Raw genomic sequence first — 17,744 nt, forward strand, 5'->3', positions numbered from 1 at the left:
TAGTAAATTTGCCCTAATTTCACCACCTCAGCGAGAAATCAGATGAGAATCAATATTGAGCAATCCAATGGACCACAGATCAGTAGACTGATGGAAAATCCTCCCAGCGACGCCAAGGGCCCCTCCGGTCCCTTAGGGTCCCAAATCAGAAGTCCAATTCCTCCCTAAGCTCCTTATACAGGGATGCAGCAGACATGGAGTCTGAAATACTACAGGGTCGTGCACAGAAACCACAGAGTCCTTATAGTTCATTAACAAATTAGGTTGTGCCCCCTTCAGAGAAGCTCTGGAACAGTGAGCAGGATTCTTTCTTATTTCCGGTATGGGTCAAATGTTCACAGGTGACAACTGAGGCAGAAGATCAATCGGTCGCCACTCGTAGGACTAGAACTGGATGATCCGGTTACAGAAATGTTACAAGAGCGAATTCTGAGACCATAAAATGACATCACTGCCGCAGTGTACAGCACCTCGTACTATACATCCGCCATATGTTCTATCTGACAGTATCTAATGTCAACCCCTGACTGCACGAGGAACTGAGCCCTGAGGATTGTGTGACAGAAAGTGGGAGAAACCCAATGAAAGAAGTCACTGGGAAATCCGATATCACCTCTCTATGAAAAGAGCTACATAAATTCAAGATGCAGTTTTTATTACTATAGTCTTCTGCATAGTGGCAGTATTATAGTAGTTATATTCTTGTACATAGGGGCAGTATTATAGTAGTTATATTCTTGTACATAGGAGCAGTATTATAGTAGTTATATTCTTGTACATAGGGGGCAGTATTATAGTAGTTATATTCTTGTACATAGGGAGCAGTATTATAGTAGTTATATTCTTGTACATAGGAGCAGTATTATAGTAGTTATATTCTTGTACATAGGAGCAGTATTATAGTAGTTATATTCTTGTACATAGGTGGCAGTATTATAGTAGTTATATTCTTGTACATAGGGAGCAGTATTATAGTAGTTATATTCTTGTACACAGGGGCAGTATTATAGTAGTTATATTCTTGTACATAGGGGCAGTATTATAGTAGTTATATTCTTGTACATAGGGGCAGTATTATAGTAGTTATATTCTTGTACATAGGAGCAGTATTGTAGTAGTTATATTCTTGTACATAGGGGCAGTATTATAGTAGTTATATTCTTGTACATAGGGGCAGTATTATAGTAGTTATATTCTTGTACATAGGGGCAGTATTATAGTAGTTATATTCTTGTACATAGGGGGCAGTATTATAGTAGTTATATTCTTGTACATAGGAGTAGTATTATAGTAGTTATATTCTTGTACATAGGGAGCAGTATTATAGTAGTTATATTCTTGTACATAGGGGCAGTATTATAGTAGTTATATTCTTGTACATAGGGGCAGTATTATAGTAGTTATATTCTTGTACATAGGAGCAGTATTATAGTAGTTATATTCTTGTACATAGGAGCAGTATTATAGTAGTTATATTCTTGTACATAGGGGCAGTATTATAGTAGTTATATTCTTGTACATAGGGAGCAGTATTATAGTAGTTATATTCTTGTACATAGGGGCAGTATTATAGTAGTTATATTCTTGTACATAGGGGCAGTATTATTGTAGTTATACTCTTGTACATAGGGGCAGTATTATAGTAGTTATATTCTTGTACATAGGGGCAGTATTTTAGTAATTATATTCTTGTACATAGGGGTAGTATTATTTTATTGTACACAGGTAGTAGTAGTATTATAAGCATATAACTTTACGGCAATCCTGTAATATCTATGTTCATCGGGCCATATTTATCATTAAACCAGCTTGTTTTGCATCTATCAGGTTTGGAGGGGTGAGGTGATTATAATAATTAAAGGGGCATTGCGGTCTCTTGCTAGTGATTAATTAAAGAGCAAGTTAATTTTCCACACCAGAAACTTTTCTGAACGCTGTTATTGTAGTATAAGCTGTAGCTTCCTGCGTGTCAACCTCACAGAGGATGGGTATCTGTGCTGTCACCACGGGTAGTTCCCAGGCTTGGCCTCAGGCTCATGGAGCAGACAGAGCCCCTGCTCTGGTCTCGCTCCTGTTTATTTTACCAGATGAGCGGTTTGGGGTGTTTTATTTTGTAAAGGGATCCCAGTTCTGGTCTAGAGTTACCCCTGATGGGGGCGGATCAGTGTCATGTATCAGATTCCCGTCCTGGATCAGGTGTCTCCTTCAGGAATGGCCATTGCTGCCCTCACCCGGGATGCCATACAGAGATACCACCCTGCCACACATGCATGTAGGGATTTTAGAGGAGGGTGCCCTAATATCAGGTCCTCCAACGCAAACTCTTTACAAGTGGAAGTATCACCAAGGAGGGCACCCTCCATAAAAACAATGGTTTGTTCCTTCAAACCATCAGCAAGCAGGTTTTATTTTGATATTGCACATTGAAAAGCAGTATCAGCAAATCATGGGTGGAGGTGGGTGCTTGTGCTTCATCGCTCACTTAATCCTCATATGAGGGGTCTGCAGCACAGTATTGGGTGTCACAGCAACCCCCAATAACTCTTGCAAATGAAGTAGAAGTCGTTTCTGCAATATATCAGAAGGTAGAAAATTGTGCACTGTCACTTTAACCTTCTTGTTGATGGTTTCCATTACCAAAGTGTGTATACTATATATTTCCTCAGTAAAATGAAGTAAAACTGCAATAATCGTATATATTACAGATACTGTAACGGTCTTCAAATGGCCAGGACTGGGATGGGCGCCCCTAAGGCTGTGCTCACACCACTCCAGAATACGCTCCTTTTTTGGGTGAGTTTTTCATGCGTTTTTGCAGAATTTTTTTTCTTTGGGAGTATTTTTTCAACCTTCTAATTGGACAGTGCCTAATTTGGAGAAAATTCCAATCTGGAGCCGTTTCCTAGAAGTGACATGAAGTTTTTTTTTCCTTTATGGCATTTTTTGAAAAATTTGAAGTAGGAAAAAAATTAAAAAATTCCTCATGTGACCGGCAAAGTGGGTTTCCCATTAATATAAGTTTTCCAGGTGTTTTGAAGCATTTTTTTTTAAGCGTTTGGAGCAATTCTGTTCCAAAGAACTCAAAAAAGTCAATGTGCACATACCCCGAGGGTCTTTTTGGAGCAGAAACGTGACCAGAAACTCTCAAAATTCTCAACAAAAAACTCAAAACTCTTTAAAAACTGATTTTCTGCTTCCAAATCTTAGCAAAAAGCCTCGCCCTTAGGGAGTCTCATGAGAAAGACGTGGTGTGCACACGGCCTTATAGTGCAGCCACTTCAGACGCATTTGGAAAAATGTCATGAGGAAAATAAAAAAAAGTCAGACGCAAAATCTGCTTCAAAAAGAGGTTTTGGAAACTTTTTTTCCTGTACTTTTTTTTTGCAGCTTTTTATTGCTAAGTTGGGAGTGGATGTGTTTTTTTTTTTTTTATGCGATGAGGTTTAAAAGAAAAAATGTAAAAATAAAACCCCTCGCCGTATGAGCAGTTAGGCCGTGTGCACACACAATCTTTTTGCTGAGTTTTCTGCGGAGAAACTCAATGTACCCGATTCATCCAGTACACGGCACTGAATTCATTAAAATGCACCCCCACCCCCCGGATTCAGTGCCTCCGGGCGCAGAAACGCCGCTGCATTTGACAGCTTACACCCCGGCTCCTTCAATGTGGCGTAAACGAGACAAAACTTGCAAAAAATTTTTGACTTTTCAACGATTTTACGCCACTTTGAGCTTTGATGGATTGGGGAGGTTGATGGATTGGGGAGATTTGAGGTTTGGAGTTTCTGTTCTGAAAACTCCACAAAAAGACTTCTGTTTTTTCCAGGGTTTTCTTTCTTTGAGGCGGATTCTAGTGTGAATCAGAAGCGTTTCCTGATGGCAGGTCGTGGACACACGTGTGCGGCATTTCTGGGTCGTTTTGCAGACATTTGCCCCTTCTTTCCCACCTCTCGCCCGTCCCTGTTGTCAGTGATGTCTCCAGCCAGGAATTGGGGGCGGGGCTAAGCAAGTTCAAGTCCTCATCCCAAAAATCCCGGCGCTCTGGCCACTCCCCCTCAGTGCAGCGGCGGCGGAGGAGGCAGAGGAGACCGGGCTGTGTACGGCGGCGGAGGAGGAGGCAGAGGAGACCGGGCTGTGTACGGCGGAGGGCGGCAGCTCTGCGCTCCCTTCCTTCACATCCTCATTTTAGGCGCCATGAGAAGCCCCTCACAGCTGTTGTCATGGTAACCAGGGGGCGGCTGCAGGCCGGAGACTAACTGCTGACCCTGCGTGGTCTCTGAAGGAAAAAAGGGAAAGGGGGAGACATATCCCAGACATTGTGAGGAGGCTGCAGAGCCGCCAGGATGGAGGACGGCTTCTCCAGCTACAGCAGCCTGTACGACACCACCTCCCTGCTCCAGTTCTGTAACGGTGAGTGGAACTACACATCCCAGCATGCCACTGCCCCCCCAGCGGCGTTCTATCCACAGCCGGATCGACTGGAGCATGCTGGGAATTGTGGTTCCAAAGCTAATAAGCCTCTAAATGATCTGCATACATATATCATTTTTTTTCCATTCTCTAGCCATGTAGTACTACATATCCCAGCAGGCATTGCTGGGTATTAAAGCTGGTAACCCTTTACATAGTCTGTGTGTGAGAGGTGAGTTTTTAGGACTACTGATCCCAGCATGCCTTGTCATGGATCAGATCATGCTGGGATTTGTAGTTCAGGGTTTTATTTTTTATTGCATTTCTGTCCACTGTTACTTGCACATTGCAGAGTTTTGCAACTTTGTAGTAGACTTTGTATCAGTTCTTCACCTCTGCTGCCTGTCAGGGAATGGAGACTGGATACCTGTGACAGCTGAGGCTTTGTTACAATTAGACTAGTTGATATATATATTTTTTTTCCTGCACTGATACGTTGTAACAAAATATCAGGACAGGAGAAACAGCAAGTGTTCACACTGGATGTTGTTATATCTAGTCCGGCTCCAATAACCAGTCAGGGGATGAGATCCATTCATTGCCAGCAAGCAGAGATCCAGCAGTGCCAGGGTGATTTGTGCTTTTCTGACATTTCTTTCTATGCTTCACAATGAATTGTGATGGTCTACAGATCTCAGCATATCCTAGTGATAGGGAATGCTGTGACTTTTAGTTCTCCACTGCACCAGGGTTATGTCTACCCTCTTTAAGGTGTTTACAGTATTTCTGAGAGCATCTAATGGGGGCACAAATAATAATTGGTAACTTGGCAGTGCCTTGGTCTGGAGATGGAACTCAGCTGGCACCTTGAAGTGTTGCAGTTTGTCCACCCTGGGGCGCTCTTGCTACCATTCCCCAGTTTCTAATATAGTCTGAACAAACAGATTTGAAGTGGTTGTCCCTGTTGGATATACATGTCTGCTTTCTTTCAGAACCAGCGCCACCACTGACTATGGATTGTGTCTGGTATTACAACTCGGCCCCATTGCAGTGATTGCATCTGAGCTGTAATACCACACACAGCCCATGGTCAAGGGGGGCGCACTTTCTGAAAAAAAGCAGCCTTGTTTTTCTAATCCTGGACAGCCTTTAAGACCAAGTATTTACTTGATGTTTATGTGCTGAACAGCCAAGAATCTTGACACAAAACTGCCTGAAATGGGGACTGCCCTTTTTAAGCAAGTGCATTACTTCGATGCTGACCCCAAGGATAACCATGTGATCCCTCCTGACCAATCAGCTGGCGAGATTGTGGTACATGATAAAAAATTGGAGGACCGTTCTATGGTCGCAGTAGCATCACAGCCTCCATATAAAGGAATATGCCAGGTAAAACTTTCAGTAGTCTGACTCCAGTCCTGGGGGTCTCTCATGCTCCATAGGAACACATTGGGGTGCCCTGTTGCCATCGGATTGTGTTTTTTTGCCATTCAACACTGTCCTACTCCATAGAAGCGAATATAAACTTCCTTCATCCTCTGACTCTTCCATTGACTTTTATCGAAAGAGCAAGTGGCATCACGATCCTCCCCTGGCATGACAGTGGTCCAGCCCTGGCAGCAGTGGATGTTTGATGCCAGTGTGTGTGGGCTCAGTGCATGGAAGTGATTGCATTTGTTGGTAAACTTCGGCACAATAGCAGACTATGATCCTTTGGCAGGAGCGGCAGCGGGCATTGTGTAATAATTAATATTCTGTCAGCCGCTCGGCTGCAGAGACTGGAAACGGGGGAATCTGCTTTCACTTTGTGCCAGGATTGTGCTTGCCTTGCTGGGAAATCGCAGCGCAGACTGTACGTCTCTGTAGATCTGGCGGCTGTCACTCCGGGAGGGACTTCTCCGAGGACTCATCCAGGGGGGTTGTCACACACTGTGCCTGTCAGGTATGTGCCACCGTCTGCGCCAATGTGTGCAGAATATGAGACGTTAGCAGCAGAGGCCCTGGCGTCAGTCCTGGCATTACAGGGACTTGTGGCTGTGGAGACCGGGATGGTCAATGATTAACTCTCATCTGAGGAAACAACAGACAAGGCGCCTGACTATATGGACGGCTGTGCCTAGGACAACTTTCCCGGGGTAAGCCCCTCTAAGGTCTCTTCTGCCCCTCAGCTGCTACTCGTGGCAATAAATGATGTGAAACTTCCATATTTCAGCATCTGATGTCTGTAAATTCAATGTTTGCTCCCTTGGCATATTCTATCCAGGAACGGCGGCACATACGGCCGCTTTGTGGAGCTTCTGGGGTGAGGACGGCACTCCACCAATCACCCATTGGGTTATCACCCTGGGCGCTTACGGCTTTTCCAGAGGACGCCTGTTTCCCAATTCAAAGCTGCTTCTCCCGTCAGAATCAATGTAGAGGCGACCGTACTGGCCTGCGGCTTTATTGATGTCCATGGGACTTAGGCCTCATTCACACGTCCGTTTCTCTCACAAGAAAAACTGTCCCATTATTTTTATCAGTGTGGTCTGAGTCTCATCGGTTTTTCTAGTACATAGCCTAAGTTTTTCCACCTTCTATTCGGCCTATTTTTCCTTTTTCCATGGACCCACAAACTTGAATTGCCGATTTTTAATCCAACCCTTGGATCAAAATTGTACTTGTCCCTGCAATTTTTCATGAACCACACAGTCCAAAAAATCCCAGACATGTGAACGGCCCTATAAATTACTGCTATCCGTGAAAACTACGACTAGCACTCTTACACGAAAAACAGACGTGTGAATGAGGCCTTACACTGGGTCCAGACAAGCAGCTTTTTTGGTGGGGGGAGGGGGTTGCGTGATTCAGTCTGTTTTTCCACTTCTTTAGTGTGTCCATTTTCAACATCCAGTATTAAAAACAAAAATAAAAAAAAAAAACCAACAAAAAAGACTTTATTCACACGACCGTACATATCGCCCATATTGACTGTGACTGTGGGATCTTCTGATCTGAACTGTCTCCTAAATGCTATGAGGCTGTTATTAAAGGTCGGGAGACCCACAGTCAGGTCAGGGGGCGTAACACTGCCAGATGTACCAGTCCCGATTATTTGGGGTCTCGCCACCAGGACCCCCACTAATCAAATGGGGCTCTGCAGTGTTAACGGAGCAGTGATGCTCTGCCGTTTCTGGCAGTCCCATTGCTGCACATACATCGCTCCACTTATACAGGGCACTCCAGAGCCCATTTTTGGGCAAGGGGGAACAGTGGTAATTCCCCATTTACACCCCAAAGGGAAACTTTTTTTTTTTAACAGTATCAAGGGCAGAATATTGACTTCTGTTACTGGATGTCTGTATTCTGCAGACAGGATCTAGTTTTCTTCCCTTTATTGTTGGTTTTCTGCTTTGATGGGGTTCCCTCGCTTGTGATTAGAGGCGTATAAGGGACTTGCTGATGTCCTTGGGCAGGGTCATTTGGATGGACGGACATCTATGCGCTGCTGATCTTCCTCCATAGCTCGGGTGTCTCTTCCAGCCCAGGGCGTTGGTAGAGAGATGCAGAGTCCGTGTGGGAGAGTTTATCCAACTCCTTCCTGTGAATGTAGCCAGGGCTCCAGTGAATCTGCCGGCCGGCCGCGTTTTACTGGGATTAGAAGGGGGTAGGGCGACTTCATATTGGAAAAAAGGGGGGAAACCACACTGTTATTGTCCCACTGGCTGTAAGATGCCTATTGTCGCCAGAGAAAGGCACTTTCTTTAATTGGAGTTGAGGTGAGGGAGCGGCGGACACTGGGATGCCGAGTGAACAAACCAGTTTGATTAACCATTTAGGCCACAGGAATGAGCTGTGCTTTGTGATGGCATTGACGTATGACACATTGGAAGGCGTCTGGGGCCCATATATAGCGCAGGCTTAGTGAATGTCAGTCTTATTTGCAGTAATTAATATTGCGGCATGTTTTCATTTAAGGCTGTAGATATCCCAACCCCCAAAACAAACCAAAAAAAATGGTATGTGAGTTCTGTCTGCTGTTGTACGGTAGAAATGCCGATCTTCTGAAGGTCCTGTTTGTTTCTGGGTCTCTTTCGCAGCGTAAAGTTTTGACAATTTTCTAAGAGACTTTTATGTCAACTCTCTACTAATTTCAAGACTTCTGCTTGCTGACTGCAAATGGAAACCGTCATCCAGAACCGCTGCTTCTCAGAGCTGAAACTTTGTAACAAGTGCATCCAATCCTCTGTGAGCTGGACCCCTTGATACCACGCCGATACATTGTTAGGCCTCATTCAGACACATTTTCGTGTACAAGTTGTATCCGTGTTCTTCACAGATGGCACTCGTGCCTCTGATAGTCTATGGGGCCATTTACTTGTCCGATTTCCTTTTCTCAGGCAGAGTGGTTTGTGGAAAATATCGGAGACATGTCCGATTTTGATCCGAGGGTTCAAAATCTGCAATGCAAGGCATTGGCTCCGTGAAAAAATCGGACTGTTCTTGTTTTATTTTATTTTTTTCACATACAAGAAAATCAGAGCGATTATTCTGACTCTGATCAGTTTCTCTTACATGAATTAAATAAAAAAAAAAAAAAAAAAAAAAAAAAGTCTCCACCTTTTATTCTGACAGTCCATGAAAATTTGACCACACTCTGATGTCATCTGAGTGCAGTCCAATTTTTTTTCACGAACCCATTGACTTGCATTGCAGATTTTGATCCAACCCTCAGATCATAATCGGACAGGTCTCCGATATTTTCCGTGGACCACTCGGCCCGAGGAAAAAAAATCTGAAAAGTGAATGGCCTCATAGACTATCACAAGTATGGGTGAAAAACACGGATAGCATTCATACACAAAAATTGGATGTCTGAATGGGGTCTAACATTGCGAGATTCACGCTGCGGATTAGAGCTGAGCATATTCATTGTCAGCAGTCTGTGACCGTCATACGGGAGCCCTGGGAATCGGCTACCTGATGGCAACGCTGACGCTTCTACTACGAATGTCGCTGCTGGACCAGGTTCCTGCCAATTGTTCCTCATCACTAATCGCTTCTTATCATTAGTAGCATCCATCGTGCCACAAAGATGATATTGCACCAGGCCTACTAATCAGAAGAGGCGTGGGGGATTCCAGCCGGTGGGGGGCAGTTTGCAGGGCAGCCATGAAATACTGACGTAGTCTCCGAACCAGGGTCTTGCAAATTGATTCGCTCTTCTCTACCGCTCTGCTTTCTGCTCAGAGGATTGAATATAATTGTAACAAACCCTCAGCTGTGATAAGTCTGTACAGTTTTGCTGTGTTTGGATGTTTCCATTCACTGACCGCATACTGTATTGTGACCCTATGAGACGAGCTCTGTGCTGCTTTGGTGTTTGCTGGCCATTATGTTATGATGGACGGTCTCGCTGACCACCCACATCAATACGATGCATAAATCAGCGGAAAGCAATCAGCTAATATCAGAGCCCATTACCTAAGTGCAGCCGGTGAGCGCTCTGTATTTATGTGCGGTGTAGTATAGAAATGTCCCCATCTAATAATACACAGAGCAGTAATTGCTTTCTATGGCAGCCTGAGCGCTGGACACAGGACCTTGCTCAGTACCCACTGGAGATCAGTTTCACTGGAGGACGGGGCAGGGAGTGAAGTAGCTGCAGGTTTAGGATTACTTCAATAGAAAACTGACCCGCGCTATTTTAATCATGAGTGTGGGACGTGCCAGCTTTCATTCAGGTTGTCTTGTATGACATGGTGGAAGCTGAGATATGTGGAGCTGTCGGTTTGTGTCCTGTCCATAATTTTAATGCTTTCTGATTGCATTATTTTTTTTATTTTTTTTTTTGCATTCCAAAATGAAGCGAATGTGATATTTTCTGCACTTTGACTATTAGCAGTGATAATTTGCAATGTTGCACTGCAGTCATCTGGGATCTGACTGTGCCGTATTCGTGGCAGCACCATTACCTACAGCCTGGGCTGCAGCCTTCTCTGCCAGCCGGAATCATGTGAGGATCACTGTAGACCCCCAGTGTGCCATCCATGTCGGGGCAGTATGCCCCTGTAGAAGCAGCGTGGCAAACAGCCCCCATATCTCCGCTTCTGAGTGTCACATTGGTAGAGTGGGAGACTGAATTTGACCACATTCATATTTTGACATGGTTAATGGCGTCCAGTGGTGGGCTTATACATTTTATTAATGGCTACTATTATGTTGAAGGGTTAATCCACCTACGGGTACAAATATTTTCTAGACTAAAAATGATTTTTTGCAATGATTTCTATCTATAGCCTTTTGTGTTGCTCTGACTATTGATGGCTGGATAATGGCTATACTGAGAATCCATCAGTGAGCTCATTCTGACAGTACAATGTGAAATTTTGTAACACTCTTCTGTCTTTTTTTGCAAGCTGATGGATGAACACAGACCACATTAAAGTTGAATGTGTCGGGAAGCAAAAGGCCCAGTAAAAGCCAATCTGCAACATTTTAACAAATCTGAATAGCAAAAATGATTTTCGCCCCAAAAACATGAATTTAAAAAAAGGAAAGAAAAATTCTCCTTAGATCAGACATCTATGACTGTATTTTGGCTACATCGTTTGTTTATTGCAGTCTATATCTAAAAATTCTGCCTCCTGGCGTTTCTTGCTCAAGGTTCTGCTTTGTCCTTCCTCCATGCTTTACACTTCATCTATTTTTATTCAGCAATATCCAGACACTGGAGCATTTTTTAATGATTTCAACCAAAAGATTGTTTCATTTTGTCATTTAAAGTCAAAAATATTATTAATCGTGGGACTCTGATGCCTGTCAGATGAGTAGTGGTGGTCGGGTGTATTGATAAGATGAGAGCACCACTCTCCATTATTACTGTGCAGTCATCAGAGGGGAGATAACTGTGAGGATGAGGAGTTTCCAGCCTCTTGGAGGCTTGGCCATTATTCCGGCAATGGCTCTGGTCCTGCTGGGGCCGGGGTGACACTTCTGCTCCTGCCTCTTCTGGACGCAGGATGTATGCAGCTCTGCGACATTACACTGATTTAATATGATACCTTGGTTGAGGAAACCCGTCCTGTGTTTCTTGTGTAATTTTTACTTTCAGTTTAGAGATAATGATATGCTCGTGCTTCGGGGTGGCCTGTGGGGGGCGCTCTATCTGGTGCTCTGCTTTCATATTCATCTGTATGCTCTTATGACAGCTCACTGTGCCTTCACTGACTGCCTCCTAGTTTACCTAACCCCACACTACTAGATGCATTATGTAAAATAGGAGGCAGGTCAGTGAACAATCAGCTGTCATAAGAGCATACAGCGTATTTTTCCGCAATGATAATCCGCAGTGGAAATTTCCGCAGCATGTGCACCAAGCGTTTTTTAAGCGTTTCTGCTTCGGAATTGCCGCTGCGGAAACGCTTAAAAAAACGCATAGTGTGCACACAGCCTAATCAGTGTAATGTCACCCACCTGACAGTGTATGTACATTACTGAGCACAATCCTGCTGACAGGAGTGCTTTAAAACAGTAGGACAAAAGCCATGAGCCGCTCTCATGCCGACTTTGCCAAACATTACCATTCCTGCCCACATAAGGGCTCCTGTGGGCACATGATGATGCATTTCCACTGGTTTACTGTCCACATTGGATAAAATAATTTCTGTACACCCTGCACATGGAGACAATGGAGAAGGGGGCAAAAGTCCTGCTTACACAGCCTGTGGGTTTGTTACCGTGCAGCTGGGCTTTCCTTCACTTGTAGAAAAGATGAATATGTCTGTACTGTCTGCGCCACGGCATTGTAGGCTGCATGCACCTGGGCAGATAACTCATGCCAGCTGGGTGTAGCAGGAGCACCAGTCCCTGCCTTGGCTCTTACCTACACTGATGCATTGTAACAAACCATCAGCTGTCTGTTTGCAGCCAGTGAATGTATCCAGGAAGGTTTCTATTCCATGACAACAAGCAGAAATCTTAACAACGGAGGGATGTGAAACGCAGAATATATGAGCAGCACATTATCTGCACTGAATCCTCTCTCCATCCAGTCCTGGTGGTGCTGGCCTATCCTCCATGCATTTCCCTCCAGTCTTGCCAGGCTGTGGTGGGCAGCTTAGTGTTAGCTTTTGGCACGAGAGCAGCATCCTGGTATAAGGGGATTGGAGCGCTCGTCTCCCTCTCCGCAGCCAAGTAGTTCCGGTAGAAGTGCTCTGTCGTGTGCCTCCAGCAGCACAGTAAGGGTGCGCCAGCACGAGTCTGTGAGGAGATACCAGCTTCTGCCAACTTTGCCAGTACTGTAATGTGGTAATCATGCCCAGCTGACTTTTTACATTTTTTGTTCTTCCTTATGACACATATATATCACTTTCTCAGTTGAGTTCAGGGTGGCACTGTTGCATAGATGCTTATATGAAGCATGGGCCAGATGGCAGCTGTGGGCAGAGCGGTGGCATCACTGGGCTGTTTCTGTAACGCCCAGTCTCTATTATGGATAGTGATATACTCTGGCACCTCTACTATCTGTGTTGAAAGTGGGTGACCTCTCGCCCTTGGAGGTGATGCCATCTTCCAGCAACCAGACATAAGATTTTTACATTTTTGGCTCTTATGTGGAAAATTTTCTTTACACCTTTTTTTTCAGGCGGCCGTAATGCGGGTACTTCCGTGTAAATGCAGCACGTCGCAGCCCGACTACTGGTTTTATAACCTGACTTAACAGACTGATGGGGATCTATAATGTTAGCGGTTCGGGTCTGTATTTCCCATCCTGGTTAGGACGTTTGGCCATAATACAGATGCTAAAATGCTCCTCCGTAATGTCTGAACCAAGCCACAAACTTTGCATGGCTCATAATGGGGTTTTCATATATCCATATGCTCAATTTGGGATTGCCGACGGCATAGAAGAGGTCCCCCCCCCTTGACTCTTTGCTATATGAGAGCTTGTATAGGCATCATGTAATACGACGTCTGCTATGCCATGGTCGCTGGCCGATCAGCTGATTGTCCTGGTGGCTTTGTCCAGTTTCACATTTCTGCAACGTTACATTTTTCCATCCATTGCTGCCATGTTAAAAGTCAATTGTTATGTATGACCCCGTCCACATTACATAATCGGTAAACTGCCAGGCCGGCATGTGTCCCCCGCATGCACACATGGACTGCATACCGCCTATGGCTCCCTGTAACATACCGCCATCCACCGAAGCCAAATTCCTCCTGTTCTATACATAGTACAGCTTGTTCTTCTCGCTCTGGTTCAGTGACACAGGGAATGAGTAAATCGCTCCATTCTCTCTGCTGCTGGAAAACTTGACTTTGGACACAGATCATAGGCAGATTCTCATGTCTCCATTCATCATCCGTGACCGTGTGGCGGGGGCGGCTTGTAAAAGGATTTCTGAATACGAAGGTCATAACTGTATATGGGATCTGACGGAAGATCTCATAATGTAGCTCCAAGTGACCCATTACATATGTCGTGACCTCACAAAATGCTTTAAATCCCTTTCATCTGGCATCCGATCATCCAGAAAGTTTAATAACGCTGATTTTTTTTTTTTTTTTTTGCTTTGCACAAACCTGCGGGATTTTAGACGGCTAATCAGAAAGGACTGAACTAAAGTGCCCAAGGGGGTGTCCTGTAAGTAACAGTGGGGTCCTTCCTATAGGACCCCAACAGATCATGATGACAGCAGAGGCCCAAAGTCTCCTGTGTGAATGGCGCGGTGGTCGGACATCCCCGCTATCATTCTAATCATATAGGGTAGATTGGGCTTTCTGCAGTCAGAATCGGCGGGGGGTCTACTCTCCACACCCTGACCCTATTTTGCAGATAAGATTGTTCTTGTGACAACCCCTTTAAGACATACAGGCACAATGGCAGCCATTCCCATCTTCCATATGTATGTACACTGCTCAAAAAAATAAAGGGAACACTCAAATAACACATCCTAGATCTGAATGAATGAAATATTCTCATTGAATACTTTGTTCTGTACAAAGTATTCAATGAGAATATTTAATTCCTTCAGATCTAGGATGTGTTATTTCAGTGTTCCCTTTATGTTTTTGAGCAGTGTAGATATTAGTCTCTGGATGATTCAACTTCACACTTAGAAAAGCGATAATTGTCAGTTCCAAAACCCGCTAAATATTTTCCACTTTTCCTTTCCAGCAGAGGAGGAAGAGCTGCGGAAATTCAGCGTGGTCTCGGAGTTCGTTAATACCTGTCCCTTGTCTGCAGGGCTCTTGCGTCAGGGGCACATTGCAATCTGTGTCCTATTAGCCAAACTCTGACCCCGGGGTCAGATCTGTTGTTACTCCTCATTTCTGCTAAAGGAAACCATAAGAAACAATATCCCTCCACATGTATTCCAGTCCAAGTACATGGTCCAGTGCCCTAGGGGGAAATGATCCCAGATATCTACACGTGCCATGGCTGGTCAGCGGTGGATGATCCCTACTGGAATACCCAGGAGCTGCTGGGTGGGTCCAGAGATTGCTATAGGAGGGGAAGCGCTCCAGCTAGGGGGGCCCCATACTGATCTGATGCATGGAGCGCACAGCCTGACTCCATTAGTCCCATAGAAGTGAATGAAGCTGTGGTAGAACATGTGTGCTACCTCTGCATTTGCACGGGGCACTTTAGGACGTCCATTCTCAGGTCACAGAAGTTGGACCACCAGTAATCCTACATTTATCCACAATAGTGTGAATAGATGATAAAGGTATTTAGTGGAGAACCCACTTTTTTAAAGGATATGGACACATTCAGGGAATTTTGTTTAAGTACATGTGTTTTGGACAAATCATTTTTGCAATATGGTGTCATTTCAATTATTGAGCCATCTGCCTTCTATAGCCTTTGCGTTGCACTGTCGATGGCTGGATGCAACATGAGTAAACGGAGAATTCATCAGTGAGCTCTCCTCACAGAAGAGATTATAACTCTCCTCATCCTTTTATTCTCCTCTCAAACTTCGGCTCAACTTTGTGGTAATAAACTGGCCGGGAAGCTCAGAAGAAAGAAGGTGAGAGGTGTAAACTTACTGTCAGATCCTAAGTTAACTCTTTCTGCAGCCAGTAATAGAGAGGGAAGAATAGGTGCAAATGTTTGAATGAAATCTGATTGCAAAATTGATTTTTAGCCAAAAATACCTGCATTTTAGAAGGCAAGAGGAGAGGAGTTGGCAGGGGCTGTACGGTCCTATACTGTCTGATATCTGCTGGAAATGACGGCTGTGACTCCTTCCTGAGACCACAAGTGGATGAACCGTTCAGGAGAAGAAAACACCCAACCCAGCACCGTCCCGGCAGGACCCAAGTGTGACACGTGAAGTCAGAGCGATGGCCGCAGCGTATATCCGCGTGGGAGTCGTGTAACCCTCCGCACAATGATCTGCTGTCTGACATTTTTGCAGATTGTCACATCGCTTAAATGTCACTTGTACATGTCCAAAGAAGGAAGAAAAATGCTCCATCATGTCCAGAAGTTTCCTCTCTTCTGCCCGTTCTCTCATCGTGTCGCTGAACTTTCCTAGGACATTACAAATCATCCGAATCTGAGATTGTTACAGAGATGCAATTATCACATCCCATCCTCTCCTTGTGGGACCATAGACCATTATATTACAATTTCCTGGCTTTTACCCCCTTTTTTTTTTTTTTTTTGCCTTGTTCCATTTTGAGTAAATTGTGGTTATCCATAGATAAAGATGCCCCTAGATGTGTCACGGCCGATGGAATGACCAAGAAGGGGGCTGGCTTGGCTACTGAAATGTGTCTTCACCGACAGAGAACTGTGATCTGTGCCAAAGAGTAATCCCACCTGGGGGTGCGGAGCCTGCGGTTCTGTGCGCGGCACCGAAAGACGTTTTATAATCAAATTGTATTTATTTCAGATTTAAACACATCTAGAGGCTTTTATTTATCCAGCTGGACATTGACTAGCCATTAAAGGAAATCACTGACAATCCTCTTTCATGAGACGACTTTCCTGATGGTGAGCTGATTGTCAGAGGGGTCTGGCTACTGAAACCCACAGTAATCAGGTTTTAGGGCATATGAACAAGTATTATCCTGGTGATTTCCCAGCAAAGGTTATTTACCACCTGGCCCGTCCCTATTGATCCCAACGTGACTCTTATGACTAATACACTCATTATACTGACCAAGATAATTGCATGTTGCATGCTCCCTTTATGTTAAAGGGGCGTTCTCCAAGGGAATGACCCCTTTCACTTTGGAGCTTTTGTAAAAAAAAGGTCAAAAAGGCTCGTCCATAGCAGTGGCCCCTGCGGGGGATGTGTACATCACATGGTGGCCATTGTATGAAGATGCCATTAAACAAGCTCATTTATACGTTAAAGAGCCATATTGGACCATAAAGGGCAGTCTCAAGGTAGGGACTCCCATTCTGTGATGTCCATGTGCCCTAATACAGACAACCCCTTTAAGGAGATATCTACCTGCTACAGTGCTGAGAAGGTTGAGGTCATTATTTCTGGGTCATGCCAACAACGGATTTCTGTCTGGATTAATATTATCTTTATCAGCACTCAGAACAAATCGGCCGACGCTGCGGATTTCACTCCTGTAAGAAGAGGCTGAGGATCCTTTTTTGGCAGCCAAGAGATGGGAAGCTGTCTGCTTCACCCGGATGATGCCATCCAAATGAGCATGTGTCATAAATCCGAGCGCTTAATCAATATTTATAGGTGCCCAGAAGGTGTCTTACTTCATGTAAAAGCTGAAAATAGAACAGATGCAAATATCTGGTGCTGATCTGTCGCCTGCACGGCTTAACTCTTTCATGCGCACAGCCGCAGAGTTGCAAGAGCCTGGATTGTCGTTCCGGTAAATGTTACAAACTGCGGATTACTTAGTAATTATTCCCACTGGTGCTTGTGAGTCACTGAAGGTTTTAACCCCTGGGACTTCAGCATGTAATACAAGGTAGCTATATGCACACTATAGATTTCCCCTTTTTAAAGGAGTGTGGACGGGGCGGACTTATCTTTGGTGCAGTTGTACAGGGACCCACATCACCTCCAGATCAGCAAGCCGCCTCTGCCCCACACACATAGAGGGCTGCTTGCTGGACGGTAATGGGCCCACATACTGCTTTTGCACAGGGGTCTTTTCTGTCCATATCCGCCCCTGCCGCTGACATAAAGTATCAGGATGACCGTAAACTGCAGCTTTGTAAAGTAACATGAAGGGAGTACTCGATATAATGAAGTGGAGGACAGCGCACAATGCTCTCACCATAGGGATAGTCCATGGATACTATATAAATAGGTCTTTTTATTTGCAGCCCCCCTTGTATTTAGGCTGTTGTAAGAGTC

At 44.7% G+C, this 17,744-nt stretch overlaps 1 protein-coding gene across 7 annotated transcripts in view; it reads left to right on the top strand.

Annotated features, from left to right (window-relative positions):
* EML1 (EMAP like 1) overlaps positions 1-17,744 on the top strand; it is a 102,372-nt gene that overhangs the window by 51,048 nt on the left and 33,580 nt on the right. For 3 of the 7 annotated variants that reach the window (XM_073638419.1, XM_073638421.1, XM_073638422.1), the window contains exon 1: positions 4,014-4,410. The exons of 1 other annotated variant lie outside the window; for it this stretch is intronic. In XM_073638419.1, the coding sequence (XP_073494520.1) occupies positions 4,344-4,410 (67 nt within the window). In that variant the 5' untranslated portion in view covers positions 4,014-4,343. Of the gene's footprint in view, positions 1-4,012; positions 4,411-6,148; positions 6,353-6,404; positions 6,546-17,744 lie in introns of those variants that run through there. 3 more of the 7 variants (XM_073638418.1, XM_073638423.1, XM_073638424.1) reach the window with 3 other exon arrangements.

The sequence above is a fragment of the Phyllobates terribilis genome, unplaced genomic scaffold, assembly GCF_046119375.1.
Source record: "Phyllobates terribilis strain yellow unplaced genomic scaffold, ASM4611937v1 Scaffold_7__3_contigs__length_470593459, whole genome shotgun sequence".
Lineage (NCBI taxonomy): Eukaryota > Metazoa > Chordata > Amphibia > Anura > Dendrobatidae > Phyllobates > Phyllobates terribilis.